Source organism: Salmo salar, chromosome 13 (genome assembly GCF_965601325.2).
Source record: "Salmo salar chromosome 13, fSalSal1, whole genome shotgun sequence".
NCBI classification, from domain to species: Eukaryota; Metazoa; Chordata; class Actinopteri; order Salmoniformes; family Salmonidae; genus Salmo; species Salmo salar.
The window spans coordinates 18,022,438-18,039,050 of record NC_138303.1 but is presented as its reverse complement, the minus strand read 5'-3'; the positions used below and the strand labels follow the sequence as shown (position 1 = coordinate 18,039,050).

General features: G+C 45.4%; 1 protein-coding gene across 1 annotated transcript in view; it reads right to left on the bottom strand.

The window, feature by feature from the left end:
* Nucleotides 1–16,613, bottom strand: part of LOC106566523 (ERC protein 2) — a 353,915-nt gene that overhangs the window by 266,740 nt on the left and 70,562 nt on the right. Inside the window, exons 5-6 of the mRNA XM_082959688.1 lie at nucleotides 15,978–16,115; nucleotides 4,591–4,725 (exon numbers count right to left, since the gene is read on the bottom strand). Coding sequence (XP_082815814.1) covers nucleotides 4,591–4,725; nucleotides 15,978–16,115 — 273 coding nt within the window. The remainder of the gene's footprint in view (nucleotides 1–4,590; nucleotides 4,726–15,977; nucleotides 16,116–16,613) is intronic.

Here is a 16,613-nt window from a genome sequence, read left to right as displayed (position 1 = left end):
AACAAACTCTCTGAGTGCGAGTGTGTGCGCATGTGTGTGTGTGTGTGTGTGTGTGTGTGTGTGTGTGCGTCTTGTTTTTTGCTTAGTGAATGGTAGGTACAGATGTAGGATCTCAATTTGACCTGTATTGTCGCAGCAAAATAATCATGCAGCAACAGGATTTGAACATTTAGTCCATAATGTTGCTTGATCAGTGGTTAGGCTGTTAGCTGAGAAAAAGTAGACTCCATGAATAGTGCAATACCGATAATATAACCTTGTGTTAGTGGGGGTTTCCGTGAATTCATGTAAATCACAAAACTCATCTGTATTTCCTGTGGCGCAGCAAAATTCTCAGCTACAAAAGATTGATCAAATGAAGATCCTACATCTGTAAGGGTAGTGTATGTTTGGTATGGACAAGCCAGACTGTCCAGTTCATCTGTTTCTAATCTATCACCGTTAAGGGTCCGTAATCTGTCTGTAATCTGTCTGTAAATCTGTTTCTAATCTATCACCATATGGGTCTGTAATCTGTCTGTAATCTGTCTGTAATCTATCACCCTAAGGGTCTGTAATATGTCTGTAATCTGTTTCTAATCTATCACCATAAGGGTCTGTAATCTGTTTCTAATCTATCGCGGTAAGGGTCTGTAATCTGTCTGTAATCTGTTTCTAATCTATCACGGTAAGGGTCTGTAACCTGTCTGTAATCTGTTTCTAATCTATCACCATAAGGGTCTGTAATCTGTTTCTAATCTATCGCGGTAAGGGTCTGTAATCTGTCTGTAATCTGTTTCTAATCTATCACGGTAAGGGTCTGTAATCTGTCTGTAATCTGTTTCTAATCTATCACCATAAGGGTCTGTAATCTGTCTGTAATCTGTTTCTAATCTGTCACCGTAAGGGTCTGTAATCTGTCTGTAATCTGTTTCTAATCTATCACCATAAGGGTCTGTAATCTGTGTGTAATCTGTTTCTAATCTATCACTTTAAGGGTCTGTAATCTGTTTATAATCTATCACCATAAGGGTCTGTAATCTTTCTGTAATCTGTTTCTAATCTATCACCATAAGGGTCTGTAACCTGTCTGTAATCTGTTTCTAATCTATCACCATAAGGGTCTGTAACCTGTCTGTAATCTGTTTCTAATCTATCACCATAAGGGTCTGTAACCTGTCTGTAATCTGTTTCTAATCTATCACCATAAGGGTCTGTAATCTGTCTGTAATCTGTTTCTAATCTATCACCATAAGGGTCTGTAACCTGTCTGTAATATGTTTCTAATCTATCACCATAAGGGTCTGTAATCTGTTTCTAATCTATCACCATAAGGGTCTGTAATCTGTTTCTAATCTATCACCATAAGGGTCTGTAATCTGTCTGTAATCTGTTTATAATCTATCACCATAAGGGTCTGTAATCTGTGTGTAATCTGTTTCTAATCTATCACCATAAGGGTCTGTAATCTGTCTGTAATCTGTTTATAATCTATCACCATAAGGGTCTGTAATCTGTGTGTAATCTGTTTCTAATCTATCACTTTAAGGGTCTGTAATCTGTGTGTAATCTGTTTCTAATCTATCACCATAAGGGTCTGTAATCTGTTTATAATCTATCACCATAAGGGTCTGTAATCTGTCTGTAATCTGTTTCTAATCTATCACCATAAGGGTCTGTAATCTGTTTCTAATCTATCACCATAAGGGTCTGTAACCTGTCTGTAATCTGTTTCTAATCTATCACCATAAGGGTCTGTAACCTGTCTGTAATCTGTTTCTAATCTATCACCATAAGGGTCTGTAACCTGTCTGTAATATGTTTCTAATCTATCACCATAAGGGTCTGTAACCTGTTTCTAATCTATCACCATAAGGGTCTGTAACCTGTTTCTAATCTATCACCATAAGGGTCTGTAATCTGTTTCTAATCTATCACCATAAGGGTCTGTAATCTGTTTCTAATCTATCACCATAAGGGTCTGTAATCTGTCTGTAATCTGTTTCTAATCTATCACGGTAAGGGTCTGTAATCTGTCTGTAATCTGTTTCTAATCTATCACCATAAGGGTCTGTAATCTGTCTGTAATCTGTTTCTAATCTGTCACCGTAAGGGTCTGTAATCTGTCTGTAATCTGTTTCTAATCTATCACCATAAGGGTCTGTAATCTGTGTGTAATCTGTTTCTAATCTATCACTTTAAGGGTCTGTAATCTGTTTATAATCTATCACCATAAGGGTCTGTAATCTGTTTCTAATCTATCGCGGTAAGGGTCTGTAATCTGTCTGTAATCTGTTTCTAATCTATCACGGTAAGGGTCTGTAATCTGTCTGTAATCTGTTTCTAATCTATCACCATAAGGGTCTGTAATCTGTCTGTAATCTGTTTCTAATCTGTCACCGTAAGGGTCTGTAATCTGTCTGTAATCTGTTTCTAATCTATCACCATAAGGGTCTGTAATCTGTGTGTAATCTGTTTCTAATCTATCACTTTAAGGGTCTGTAATCTGTTTATAATCTATCACCATAAGGGTCTGTAATCTTTCTGTAATCTGTTTCTAATCTATCACCATAAGGGTCTGTAACCTGTCTGTAATCTGTTTCTAATCAATCACCATAAGGGTCTGTAACCTGTCTGTAATCTGTTTCTAATCTATCACCATAAGGGTCTGTAACCTGTCTGTAATCTGTTTCTAATCTATCACCATAAGGGTCTGTAATCTGTCTGTAATCTGTTTCTAATCTATCACCATAAGGGTCTGTAACCTGTCTGTAATATGTTTCTAATCTATCACCATAAGGGTCTGTAATCTGTTTCTAATCTATCACCATAAGGGTCTGTAATCTGTTTCTAATCTATCACCATAAGGGTCTGTAATCTGTCTGTAATCTGTTTATAATCTATCACCATAAGGGTCTGTAATCTGTGTGTAATCTGTTTCTAATCTATCACCATAAGGGTCTGTAATCTGTCTGTAATCTGTTTATAATCTATCACCATAAGGGTCTGTAATCTGTGTGTAATCTGTTTCTAATCTATCACTTTAAGGGTCTGTAATCTGTGTGTAATCTGTTTCTAATCTATCACCATAAGGGTCTGTAATCTGTTTATAATCTATCACCATAAGGGTCTGTAATCTGTCTGTAATCTGTTTCTAATCTATCACCATAAGGGTCTGTAATCTGTTTCTAATCTATCACCATAAGGGTCTGTAATCTGTCTGTAATCTGTTTCTAATCTATCACCATAAGGGTCTGTAACCTGTCTGTAATCTGTTTCTAATCTATCACCATAAGGGTCTGTAACCTGTCTGTAATCTGTTTCTAATCTATCACCATAAGGGTCTGTAACCTGTCTGTAATCTGTTTCTAATCTATCACCATAAGGGTCTGTAACCTGTCTGTAATATGTTTCTAATCTATCACCATAAGGGTCTGTAACCTGTTTCTAATCTATCACCATAAGGGTCTGTAACCTGTTTCTAATCTATCACCATAAGGGTCTGTAATCTGTTTCTAATCTATCACCATAAGGGTCTGTAATCTGTTTCTAATCTATCACCATAAGGGTCTGTAATCTGTCTGTAATCTGTTTCTAATCTATCACCATAAGGGTCTGTAATCTGTGTGTAAACCACCACAGTGTGTCAAGTGACCTCTGACCCACTGCAGTACTACTTCAACAACACTCTGAATCTCTCACACTCCATTGAACCTCCACCACACACACACACACACACACACACACACACACACACACACACACACACACACACACACACACACACACACACACACACACACACACACACACACACACACACACACACACACACACACACACACATATTTACATATCTATAATTTGTATATGTTTACATAACATGTCTGAATGCCACATTCTGCACATAATCATCCAATCATGTCTATACTTCTATCAGAATGTGTATGTGTTCTCTACAAAGACCCATTCAGGAGGTTTTACAGGAGGTGTCTCTTTCATGTTACCCCGCGTCAACATTCAACAAGATATCATTTCACAGGAATGATATGTGTACGCTTTTATGAGTATGAAAGAAAACATTCTCATAAACTGTGAGTGTGAGAGTCTGCCCTGGCTTGTAGACTGGAGCTGAGTGAGAACTGTCTTGGCACCCGGACAGGGACAGAGGGATCAATCTATAAATCACACTTGTTTAATTCATCAAAGTAGGGCAGGCTTCCAGGGATGTAGGTAGTGTGTAAGGAGCCAGAAGAAAGGCATTACTTTTACTGTGGATGTTAACACTGTAAATATAGGCTGCAGGTAGCCTATTACAACTGCAGCAGAATGATTTTAATAGTCAATTCTTCTAATTTTTTTGGTATAAAAAAACTATAATTACAAAGTGTGATAATGTCGGTTGGAGGTATTCGGCAGTAAAAGGATAGTGAAAATGTTTTGTTATTTGTTCATAGCATGTGTGAACTGGTTTGGTGTCTCAGAACAACAGGTTCACTGTGTGCGTAAGTTATTTATGGTTTGACAGAGACTAAGTATCAATGCAAACACACATATGCATTAATGCACTTGGAGTATGGATGGACACACACACACACTGGCCTCCCTTACCCCAGGTGTGTGTGTCGTCAGGATGGAGAGTCTATCCTTCAGGTCCTGGTTCTCCTTCCTCATCCTTTCCACCTCCTCCAGCCGTGCCCTGTCCTCCCGCTCCTTCTGCTCACGCAAATGCTCAATCACTCGCTCCTAACAGAGAGAGGGGGGGAGAGGAAAAAGAGAAAGAGAGAAAAGGAGAGAAATAAAAAAGATACGGGTTAGCAACAGATGTCTTCTCACACTGTTGTGTTGCCATTATACACAGTAGATACACTAGTGGAAAGACAATGACACCCCTCCACTGAGTACTGATGCTTCTGCATCGTTTAGCTGAAATGCTACAGTAATGATACAGCCCAGGTGAAAGGCCTCGCCAACAGCCAGGAGTCTCTCCACTAGTCTGGAGATGTTAGAAGTGCGAAGCAGGAGAGACGCTCATAAAAGCATCGTAAATAACAGTATAGAGAGAGACAAAGAGAGAGACAAAGAAAGAGACAGAAAGAGAGAAAGAAAGAGACAGAGAGAGAGACAGAAAGACAGAGACAGAGAGAGACAGAGAGAGAGAGAAAGGCAGAGAGCGAGAGACAGAGAGAGAGAAAGGCAGAGAGCGAGAGACAGAGAGCGAGAGAGAAACAGAGAGCGAGAGAGCGAGAGAGAAACAGAGAGCGAGAGAGAAACAGAGAGCGAGAGAGAAACAGAGAGCCACGGAGAGCGAGCCAGAGAGGGATAACCAGAGAGAGCGAGCCAGAGAGCGAGCCAGAGAGCGAGCCAGAGAGCAAGCCAGAGAGCAGAGCAAGCCAGAGAGCGATCCAGAGAGCAGAGCGAGCCAGAGAGCGAGCCAGAGAGTGAGCCAGAGAGACAGAGCCAGAGAGACAGAGAGCCAGAGACAGAGAGCCAGAGACAGAGAGCCAGAGACAGAGAGCCGGAGACAGAGAGCCAGAGAGACAGAGACAGAGAGCCAGAGAGCAAGAGAGAGAGAGACGTATAGAGAGCCAGAGAGAGAGCCAGAGAGCCAGAGCCAGAGAGCCAGAGAGCCAGAGAGCGAGCCAGAGAGAGAGACAGAGAGACAGAGACAGAGAGACAGAGAGACAGAGAGACAGAGACAGAGAGACAGAGAGAGAAAGGCAGAGAGCGAGAGAGAAACAGAGAGAGCGAGTCAGAGAGCGAGCTAGAGAGCGAGCCAGAGAGAGCGAGCCAGAGAGCGAGCCAGAGAGTGAGCCAGAGAGACAGAGAGCCAGAGACAAAGAGCCAGAGACAGAGAGACAGAGACAGAGAGACAGAGAGACAGAGACAGAGAGCCAGAGACAGAGAGCCAGAGAGACAGAGAGACAGAGAGACAGAGAGAGAGACAGAGAGACAGAGAGACAGAGAGACAGAGAGCAAGAGAGAGAGCCAGAGAGCAAGAGAGAGAGCCAGATAGCAAGAGAGAGAGCCAGAGAGCAAGAGAGAGAGCCAGAGAGCAAGAGAGACAGCCAGAGAGCAAGAGAGAGAGCCATATAGAGAGCCAGAGAGAGAGCCATATAGAGAGCCAGAGAGAGAGCCAGAGAGAGAGCCAGAGAGAGCCAGAGCCAGAGAGACAGAGACAGAGAGCCAGAGACAGAGAGCCAGAGAGACAGAGAGCCAGAGAGCCAGAGAGCCAGAGAGCCAGAAAGCCAGAGAGCCAGAGAGCCAGAGAGCCAGAGACAGAGAGCCAGAGACAGAGAGCCAGAGACAGAGAGCCAGAGACAGAAAGCCAGAGACAGAGAGCCAGAGAGACAGAGAGAGTGAGAGACAGAGAGCGAGCCAGAGGGCGAGCCAGAGAGAGAGCCAGAGACAGAGAGCCAGAGACAGAGAGCCAGAGAGCCAGAGCCAGAGAGCCAGAGAGCCAGAGCCAGAGAGCCAGAGACAGAGAGCCAGAGACAAAGAGCTAGAGACAAAGAGCTAGAGACAGAGCCAGAGAGAGAGCCAGAGAGAGAGCCAGAGAGCGAGCCAGAGAGAGAGCCAGAGACAGACAGAGAGCCAGAGAGAGACAGAGAGCCAGAGACAGAGAGCCAGAGAGCCAGAGAGACAGAGAGACAGAGAGACAGAGAGACAGAGAGTCAGAGACAGAGAGTCAGAGACAGAGAGCCAGAGACAGACAGCCAAAGACAGAGAGCCAGAGAGCGCCAGAGAGAGAGTGCCAGAGAGAGAGCGCCAGAGAGAGAGTGCCATAGCGCCAGAGAGAGAGTGCCAGAGCGCCAGAGAGAGAGAGACAGAGCACCAGAGAGAGAGACAGAGCGCCAGAGAGAGAGAGCCAGAGCGCCAGAGAGCCAGAGAGAGAGCGCCAGAGAGAGAGAGCCAGAGACAGAGAGACAGAGACAGAGACAGAGACAGAGAGAAAGTGTTAATGTCTTATTGTTTATTTCACTTTTTTTTCTACTTCACTTGCCTTGGTAATGTAAACATATGTTTCCCATGCCAATAAAGCCCCTTGAATTGAGAGAGAGAGAGAGAGAGAGAGAGAGAGAGAGAGAGAGAGAGAGAGAGAGAGAGAGAGAGAGAGAGAGAGAGACAGAGACGAGAGAGAGAGAGAGAGAGAGAGAGAGAGAGAGAGAGAGAGAGAGAGAGAGAGAGAGACAGAGACAGAGAGAGAGAGAGAGAGAGAGAGAGAGAGAGAGAGAGAGACAGAGAAACAGAGAAACAGAGAAACAGAGAGAGAGAGAGAGAGAGAGAGAGAGACAGGGATGCAGCTTAAGCCCCACCCTCTTCAACAGATATATCAACGAATTGGCGAGGGCACTAGAACAGTCTGCAGCACCCGGCCTCACCCTACTAGAATCTGAAGTCAAATTTCTACTGTTTGTTGATGATCTGGTGCTTCTGTCCCCAACCAGTTAGGGCCTACAGCAGCACCTAGATCTTCTGCAGAGATTCTGTCAGACCTGGGCCCTGACAGTAAATCTCAGTAAGACAAAAATAATGGTGTTCCGAAAAAGGTCCAGTTGCCAGGACCACAAATACAAATTCCATCTAGACACCGTTGCCCTAGAGCACACAAAAAACTATACATACCTCGGCCTAAACATCAGCGCCACTGGTAACTTCCATAAAGCTGTGAACAATCTGAGATACAAGGCAAGAAGGGCATTCTATGCCATCAAAAGTAACATCAAATTCAATATACAAATTACGATCTGGCTAAAAATACTTGAATCGGTTATAGAACCCATTGCCCTTTATGGTTGTGAGGTCTGCGGTCCGCTCACCAACCTAGAATTCACAAAATGGGACAAACACCAAATTGAGACTCTGCATGCAGAATTCTGCAAAAAATATAATCTGTGTACAAGGTAAAACACCAAATAATGCATGCGGAGTAGAATTAGGTCGATACCCGCAAATGATCAAAATCCAGAAAAGAGCCGTTAAATTCTACAACCACCTAAAAGCGATTCCCAAACCTTCCATAACAAAGCCATCACCTACAGAGAGATGAACCTGGAGAAGAGTCCCCTCAGCAAGCTGGTCCTGGGGCTCTGTTCACAAAGACAAACAGACCCCTCAGAGCCCCAGGACAGCAACACAATTAGACACAAACAAATCATGAGAAAACAAAAAGATAATTACTTGACACATTGGAAAGAATTTACAAAAAAAACAGAGCAAACTGGAACGCTATTTGGCCCTAAACAGAGAGTACACAGTGGCAGAATACCTGACCACTGTGACTGACCCAAACTTAAGGAAAGCTTTGACTATGTACAGACTCAGTGAGCATAACCTTGCTATTGCGAAAGGCCGCCGTAGGCAGATCTGGCTCTCAAGGGAAGACAGGCTATGTGCACACTGCCCACAAAATGAGGTGGGAACTGAGCTGCACTTCCTAACCTCCTGCCCAATGTATGACCATATTAGAGACACATATTTCTCTCAGATTACACAGACCCACAAAGAATTCGTAAACAAATCCAATTTTGATAAACTCCCATATCTACTGGGTGAAATACCACAGTGTGCCATCACAGCAGCAAGATTTGTGACCTGTTGCCACAAGAAAAGGTCAACCAGTGAAGAACAAACACCATTGTAATTACAACCCATATTTAAGCTTATTTATTTTCCCTTTTGTACTTTAACTATTTGTACATCGTTACAACACTGTATATAGACATATGACATTTGAAATGTCTTTATTATTTTGGAACTTGTATGAGTGTAATGTTTACTGTTCATTTTATTGTTTATTTCACTCGTGTTTATTATCTATTTCACTTGCTTTGGCAATGTTAACATATGTTTCCCATGCCAATAAAGCCCCTTATATTGAAATGAAATTGAGAGAGAGAGAGAGAGAGACAGAGGGAGAGAGAGAGAGAGAGAGAGACAGAGGGAGAGAGAGAGAGAGAGAGAGAGAGAGAGAGAGAGAGAGAGAGAGAGAGAGAGAGAGAGAGACAGAGGGAGAGGTGTGTGTGTTCAAGTGTTTGTTTTACATGTTAAATGCAGAGGAAGGGTTTACAATAATTGGCAGCTTTAACCATCAAAGAGATGAAAAACAGCACAGGCCTAACCTTAATGAGAGGTGTCAGGGAGGGAGGGGAAGAGAGGGAGGAGAGGTGTCAGGGAGGGAGGGGAAGAGAGGGAGGAGAGGTGTCAGGGAGGGACGGGAAGAGAGGGAGGAGAGGTGTCAGGGAGGGAGGGGAAGAGAGGGAGGAGAGGTGTCAGGGAGGGACGGGAAGAGAGGGAGGAGAGGTGTCAGGGAGTGAGGGGAAGAGAGGGAGGAGAGGTGTCAGGGAGGGACGGGGAGAGAGGGAGGAGAGGTGTCAGTGAGGGAGGGGAAGAGAGGGAGGAGAGGTGTCAGGGAGGGACGGGAAGAGGGGGAGGAGAGGTGTCAGGGAGGGAGGGGAAGAAGGGAGGAGAGGTGTCAGGGAGGGAGGGGAAGAGAGGGAGGAGAGGTGTCAGGGAGTGACGGGAAGAGAGGGAGGAGAGGTGTCAGGGAGGGAGGGGAAGAGAGGGAGGAGAGGTGTCAGGGAGGGAGGGGAAGAGAGGGAGGAGAGGTGTCAGGGAGGGATGGGAAGTGAGGGAGGAGAGGTGTCAGGGAGGGAGGGGAAGAGAGGGAGGAGAGGTGTCAGGGAGGGACGGGAAGAGAGGGAGGAGAGGTGTCAGGGAGGGAGGGGAAGAGAGGGAGGAGAGGTGTCAGGGAGGGACGGGAAGAGAGGGAGGAGAGGTGTCAGGGAGGGAGGGGAAGAGAGGGAGGAGAGGTGTCAGGGAGGGACGGGAAGAGAGGGAGGAGAGGTGTCAGGGAGGGACGGGAAGAGAGGGAGGAGAGGTGTCAGGGAGGGAGGGGAGAGAGGGAGGAGAGGTGTCAGGGAGGGAGGGGAAGAGAGGGAGGAGAGGTGTCAGGGAGGGAGGGGAAGAGAGGGAGGAGAGGTGTCAGGGAGGGAGGGGAAGAGAGGGAGGAGAGGTGTCAGGGAGGGAGGGGAAGAGAGGGAGGAGAGGTGTCAGGGAGGGAGGGGAAGAGGGGGAGGAGAGGTGTCAGGGAGGGGAAGAGGGGAAGAGGGGGAGGAGAGGTGTCAGGGAGGGAGGGGAAGAGAGGGAGGAGAGGAAATACACAGCTAATTAGTCATGTGTGTTTCTCATCTACTGAACAATATCTAGTTGTCTGGGTTTGGAGGATGAAAACAAGGTCCTGATAGTGAAATATGTCTCCTTGACATGCCAGACACACACACAGTCAGGGAGGATCGCTTGGCATAGGCACTCTGCCCCAGTTAGCTAATTAGAACCAGGGCATTGTGGATAGTGACTGGCTGCATTTGCAGGTTTGTAACAAGCCTGAGAGATTTGGGGTACACACACACCCTCCATCACACACACTGTCACTCCTGTAAACTCATTCTGAACAACCTATACAGACTGCAACAGTCCAATGCTAGCCAAGACTCTCTTCATCAGGCTGGGCTATGGGTAGACTAAAGCTCTGTTAGAATACTCATACTAACACACTGTATACTACATACTTAATGAGTATATACTACATACTATTAGTTATTTTTTTTATACTGTACATTAACGGTATCCTTTCAGTTGAGCCTACTAGCACTACCCTTGTCTACCAGAAGTTGATGCGGTTGCTATGCAACCTCTTGCTAGCTTGTTAGCATAACAAATTACTAGCTAGACATCTTATGATTTTGGGTGTTCGTAAATTCAATCTGGAGTGCCAGAGTGCACTCTGGGCATTGGTAAATTCAGAGTGTTGTCAGATTGTCCGTTTGTAAATTCAGGAGCGTTCAGAGCGCACACGGGAAGCTCTGGCCGAGGAGTAGGGTTGACCTCAAAACGGCACCCAAACTAACTGGCTAACTGGCTACACTAGCTACTTCTAGGCACAAATGAGAGAACAGCTCACTCTGACCATTTTACTGGCCCTCGCTAGCACAGCTGGTTAGGCTGTTTTCATGTTATCCAGAGCGTTGGTGACTGGAACTGTGCTGTTGGCAACAATTTAATTGCGTTTTTTTTTGGCCGACATTTACTGCCACCGGCCATATCAGTTATTCTGCATTCTGGCACATTCAGATGAGAGTGCTCTGAAATCAGAGTAGATAGCCAGAGTGAATTTACGAACGCACCCGCATTAACAATGTCCATTCAGAACGCACAACGACTATACCATTTAGCTAAGCTAAGAATGATGTGAATAATCAAGTCAATAAACGTTGGGTAGTTAGTTAGATAGCATATACTATAGTTAATATACTGGCAAGTTTGATGTATTAGTAGCCAACTAAGGTTAGGTGGCTAGCAAACATACATAGTGGAGTAATGATATGCTTTGCGGTTCGTAAGGATAGCGTAGCTAACAAATTGTCAGCCAATTTTGAAGCCACACCCATTTTCAGAAGAATTGCATTATGGGCCCTAAAAACACTGAAATAGTGTCCACTGCTTGTATACTTCGTATTTTGGCGAATGGAGTACGGCATCCAGGAACTTTTGGCATACTAACAATATCCATACTATGACCACTAAGCATACTACATAATCAATTTACATCACAAATAGTGCAGTTAGTGCGGTTAGTATGAGTATTCGGACACAGCTTAGGACTTCGTCAGAAACTGCTCCATGGGTTGACCGGACAAAGCCTACTGCAGCATCTCATAAAACAGAACCAAATGCAGAACACCACTGCCTGTCTTGTCCGGTTCCACTTAGGATGTTTGCATTGCCTCTCTTCCGTCAGTTCCTGACATGAGTTTACACTTGGCAGACCAGGATACACCTCAGCCCAGCCAATCACACACACACACACACACACACACGCACACACACACACACACACACACACACACACACACACTCATATACAAACACACACACACCACGCAGCGCTAACCTCTGGAAGCCATTGTTAAACATGTGGAACAAAGATGAGCATGGACCCATCTCCCCATACTGTCCTTCACCGTTATCTTTAGTGGTCCACACCAGTCCTCCACAACACACCCTCATCTACACTGAAAACCACGACCATGACGATGGTGGCGATGACGACGTTAGGAATGACCACTGTCAGTTGAGCAATGCCCTTGTAACATCAACAGATGATGTTTAGAAATCATGAGAAGACCTTAGCTGTCGTTGTAAATACATAAACATATCGCTCAGTGTTTGTGTATAGAAGGAAAAACACACTGCTTTCAAAGGAGAGAAAAAAAAAATCCACGTCGGAATTTTGTCCTGGTTGAGTAAGACTTTCCATGTTACCGGAAAGTGACTTGTTCAACCTGAATTCTGGAAAATTAAGCATTTTTATTGTATAAGTATCCCACACGGCAACCTTTAGCGAAAACAATTAGCTAAAATAAAAGCCTGTGTTGACCTGAAAGGTGATTCATGTGTGGCGCTAGCATCGTGACGGCTGTGGGGCGGGCTAACTGACTAACGCTGAGGTGAGGTCTTATGAACAACAGCTGTTCTCTCACCAACCAACCCAGAGAAAACAAACTCAGTCTGTTTAGAACCAACAATTAGCATCCATCTCATCCACTTAGCCAGACCAACACACACAGATGCACTGTAACTCAATGGAGGTCTCAATGGAGTCCTTCTCAAACCTACAGAGCTGCAGACATCCTTCTCAACCCTACACTGCCCTACACAGCCTACCTGGCCCTACCCAGCCCTACATAGCTCTATACAGCCTACAAGGCCCTACATTGCTCTACACAGCTCTACCTTGCCCTACACAGCTCTACACAGCCCTACAAGCCCTATACAACTTTACAAAGCCATTGGTTAGGTCGAGATGGTGACTTTGTAAGTGATGAAACTGTCTCAAAAATGTCTTGGTTTCCCTTAATAATTTTTAAAGTCAGGAATCTAACCTAATGTGATGGAGTCTTCATCATCGTCATCATCCCCTCCATAGCCCAAGAATGGTGCCGGAGGGGATGGCTGCCGTTTTATGTGCTCCTAACCAACTGTGCTATTTTGTTTGTTTTTTCGTATTGTTTGTAACTCGCCCACCATTTGGCATATCTGACCATAACTCTATCCTCCTGATTCCTGCTTATAAAGCAAAAACTAAAGCAGGAAGTACCAGTGACTCGCTCAATAAGGACGTGGTCAGAGGATGCAAATGCTAAGCTACAGGACTGTTTTGCTAGCACAGACTGGAATATGTTCCGGGATTCTTCCGATGGCATTGAGGAGTATACCACATCAAAACTGCATCGATGACGTCATCCCACAGTGACCGTGTGTACATACCCCAAACAGAAGCCATGGATTACAGGCAACATCGCACTGAGCTAAAGGGTTGAGCTGCCGCTTTCAATGAGTGGGACTCTAACCCGGACGCTTATAACAAATCCCGCTATGCCCTCCGACGAACCATCAAACAGGCAAGTGTCAATACAGGACTAAGATTGCATCGTACTACACCGGCTCAGACGCTTGTCGGATGTGGCAGAGCTTGCAAACTATTACAGACTACAAAGGGAAGCACAGCCGCAAGCTGCCCTGTGACACAAGCCGACCAGACGAGCTAAATAATTTCTATTGTCACTTCGAGGCAAGCAAAACTGAATCATGCATGAGAGCATCAGCTGTTCCAGACGACTATGTGATCACACTCTCCGTAGCCGATGTAGGTAAGGCCTTTAAACAGCTCAACATTCACAAGGCCGCAGTGCCAGACGGATTACCAGGACGTGTACTCCGAGCACGCGCTAACCAACTGGCAAGTGTCTTCACTGACATTTTCAACCTTTCCCTGTCTGAGTCTGTAATACCAACATGTTTCAAGCAGACCACCATAATGCCTGTGCTCAAGAACACTAAGGTAACCTGCCTAAATGACTACCGACCCGTATTACTCACGTCTGTAGCCATGAAGTGCATTGAAAGGCTGGTCATGGCTCACATCAACACCATTATCCCAGAAACCCTAGACCCAGTCCAATTTGCATACCGCCCAAACAGATCCACAGATGATGCAATCTTTATTGTACTCCACACTGCCCTTTTCCACCTGGACAAAAGGAACACCTATGTGAGAATGCTATTCATTGACTACAGCTCAGCGTTCAACACCATGGGCCCCCAGATCCTCATAAATTAGCGAGCATCCTGACTGGTTGCATCACCGCCTGGTTTGGCAACTGCTCGGCCTCCGACCACAAGGCACTACAGAGGGTAGTGTGTACGGCCCAGTACATCACTGGGGCCAAGCTTCCTGCCATCCAGTACCTCTATACCAGGCGGTGTCAGAGGAAGGCCCAAAAAATTGCCAAGGACTCCAGCCACCCTAGTCATAGACTGTTCTCTCAGCTACCGCACGGCAAGCGGTAGCGGAGCGCCAAGTCTAGGTCAAAAAGGCTTCTTAACAGCTTCTACCACCATGTCATAACTCTTGAACAGTTAATTAATGCTGCAGCTACTCTGTTTATTATTCATGCATAGTCACTTTACCTCAACCTACATGATCAAATTACCTCAATTAACCGACTCTGTACTGGAACCCTGTATATAGCCTCCACATTGACTCTGTACTGGAACCCTGTATATAGCCTCCACATTGACTCTGTACTGGAACCCTGTATATAGCCTCCACATTGACTCTGTACCGGTACCCCCTGTATATAGCCTCCAAATTGACTCTGTACTGGTACCCCTGTATATAGCCTCCAAATTGACTCTGTACTGGTACCCCCTGTATACAGCCTCCACATTGACTCTGTACTGGAACCCTGTATATAGCCTCCACATTGACTCTGTACCAGTACCACCTGTATATAGCCTCCACATTGACTCTGTACTGGAACCCTGTATATAGCCTCCACATTGACTCTGTACTGGAACCCTGTATATAGCCTCCACATTGACTCTGTACTGGAACCCTGTATATAGCCTCCACATTGACTCTGTACTGGTACCCCCTGTATATAGCCTCCACATTGACTCTGTACTGGGAACCCTGTATATAGCCTCCACATTGACTCTGTACTGGAACCCTGTATATAGCCTCCACATTGACTCTGTACTGGTACCCCTGTATATAGCCTCCACATTGACTCTGTACTGGGAACCCTGTATATAGCCTCCACATTGACTCTGTACTGGAACCCTGTATATAGCCTCCACATTGACTCTGTACTGGTACCCCTGTATATAGCCTCCACATTGACTCTGTACTGGGAACCCTGTATATAGCCTCCACATTGACTCTGTACCGGTACCCCCTGTATATAGCCTCCACATTGACTCTGTACTGGGAACCCTGTATATAGCCTCACTACTGTAATTTTATTGTTACTCCTTAATTATTATTATTAAAAAAAAAAATAATCTTCATAAAACTGCATTGTTGGTTAAGGGCTTGTAAATAAGCATTTCACTGTAAGGTTGTTGTATTCAGCCCATGTGACAAATAACATTTGATTTGATCATCCATCTCCAATCATAACCACTCGTATCCTCATCCTCAATCTCCATAGTCATAGTGGCGATGCAGAGACTCTGGGGTTTCCCTGCATCTGTTCTATTGTATATCTATCAGTCTGAGTTAATGTTTATGTGGTCAGCAACAGTGAAGTGGTCTGACTGTCTGAGCAGGGCCAGCTAATACCTGTCTATGACATCACACTAACTGTAGAGACAATGAGTAAACATCCTTTACACTCAGCATGGGTCATGTCCTTCATCTACAGACAATCTACGTATCTATATCCCTTTCTATCTGGAAGGAATTCTGTCACTTCACACTCATCTTTCTCCTTCTCATACTCTCTGTCCAGTCTATGATGCTGGAGACTCCCTCCTCTTTTTCCTACTCTGTCATTCTCTCAATCCCGTTGTCCCCCTATCCCCCTCTTTCTTTTCCTCTATCTTAATATTCTTCAACTCTTTCCCTCTGCCGTCCTCCCGGACTAGCATACCTTTTCAGACAGGGCCTCCTCCAGCGTGGTCAGTGCTGTGTCTGTGTTGCTGGAGTCAGTCTGGAGACCCTTGACTCTGTCTCTCAGACCCGCCAGCTGCTTGTCTTTGTCCTTTAACTGCTCCAAAAGATTCTCTATCTGAGGAGAGAAAGAGGGAGGGAGAGGGCAGAGAGAGGTGAATGTCAGGTTAGTGTTAGAGGGAGGGAGAGGGCAGAGAGAGGTGAATGTCAGGTTAGTGTTAGAGGGAGGGAGAGGGCAGAGAGAGGTGAATGTCAGGTTAGTGTTAGAGGGAGGGAGAGGGCAGAGAGGTGAATGTCAGGTTAGTGTTAGAGGGAGGGAGAGGGCAGAGAGAGGTGAATGTCAGGTTAGTGTTAGAGGGAGGGAGAGGGCAGAGAGAGGTGAATGTCAGGTTAGTGTTAGAGGGAGGGAGAGGGCAGAGAGGTGAATGTCAGGTTAGTGTTAGAGGGAGGGAGAGGGCAGAGAGGTGAATGTCAGGTTAGTGTTAGAGGGAGGGAGAGGGCAGAGAGAGGTAAATGTCAGGTTAGTGTTAGAGGGAGGGAGAGGGCAGAGAGGTGAATGTCAGGTTGGTGTTAGAGGGAGGGAGAGGGCAGAGAGGTGAATGTCAGGTTAGTGTTA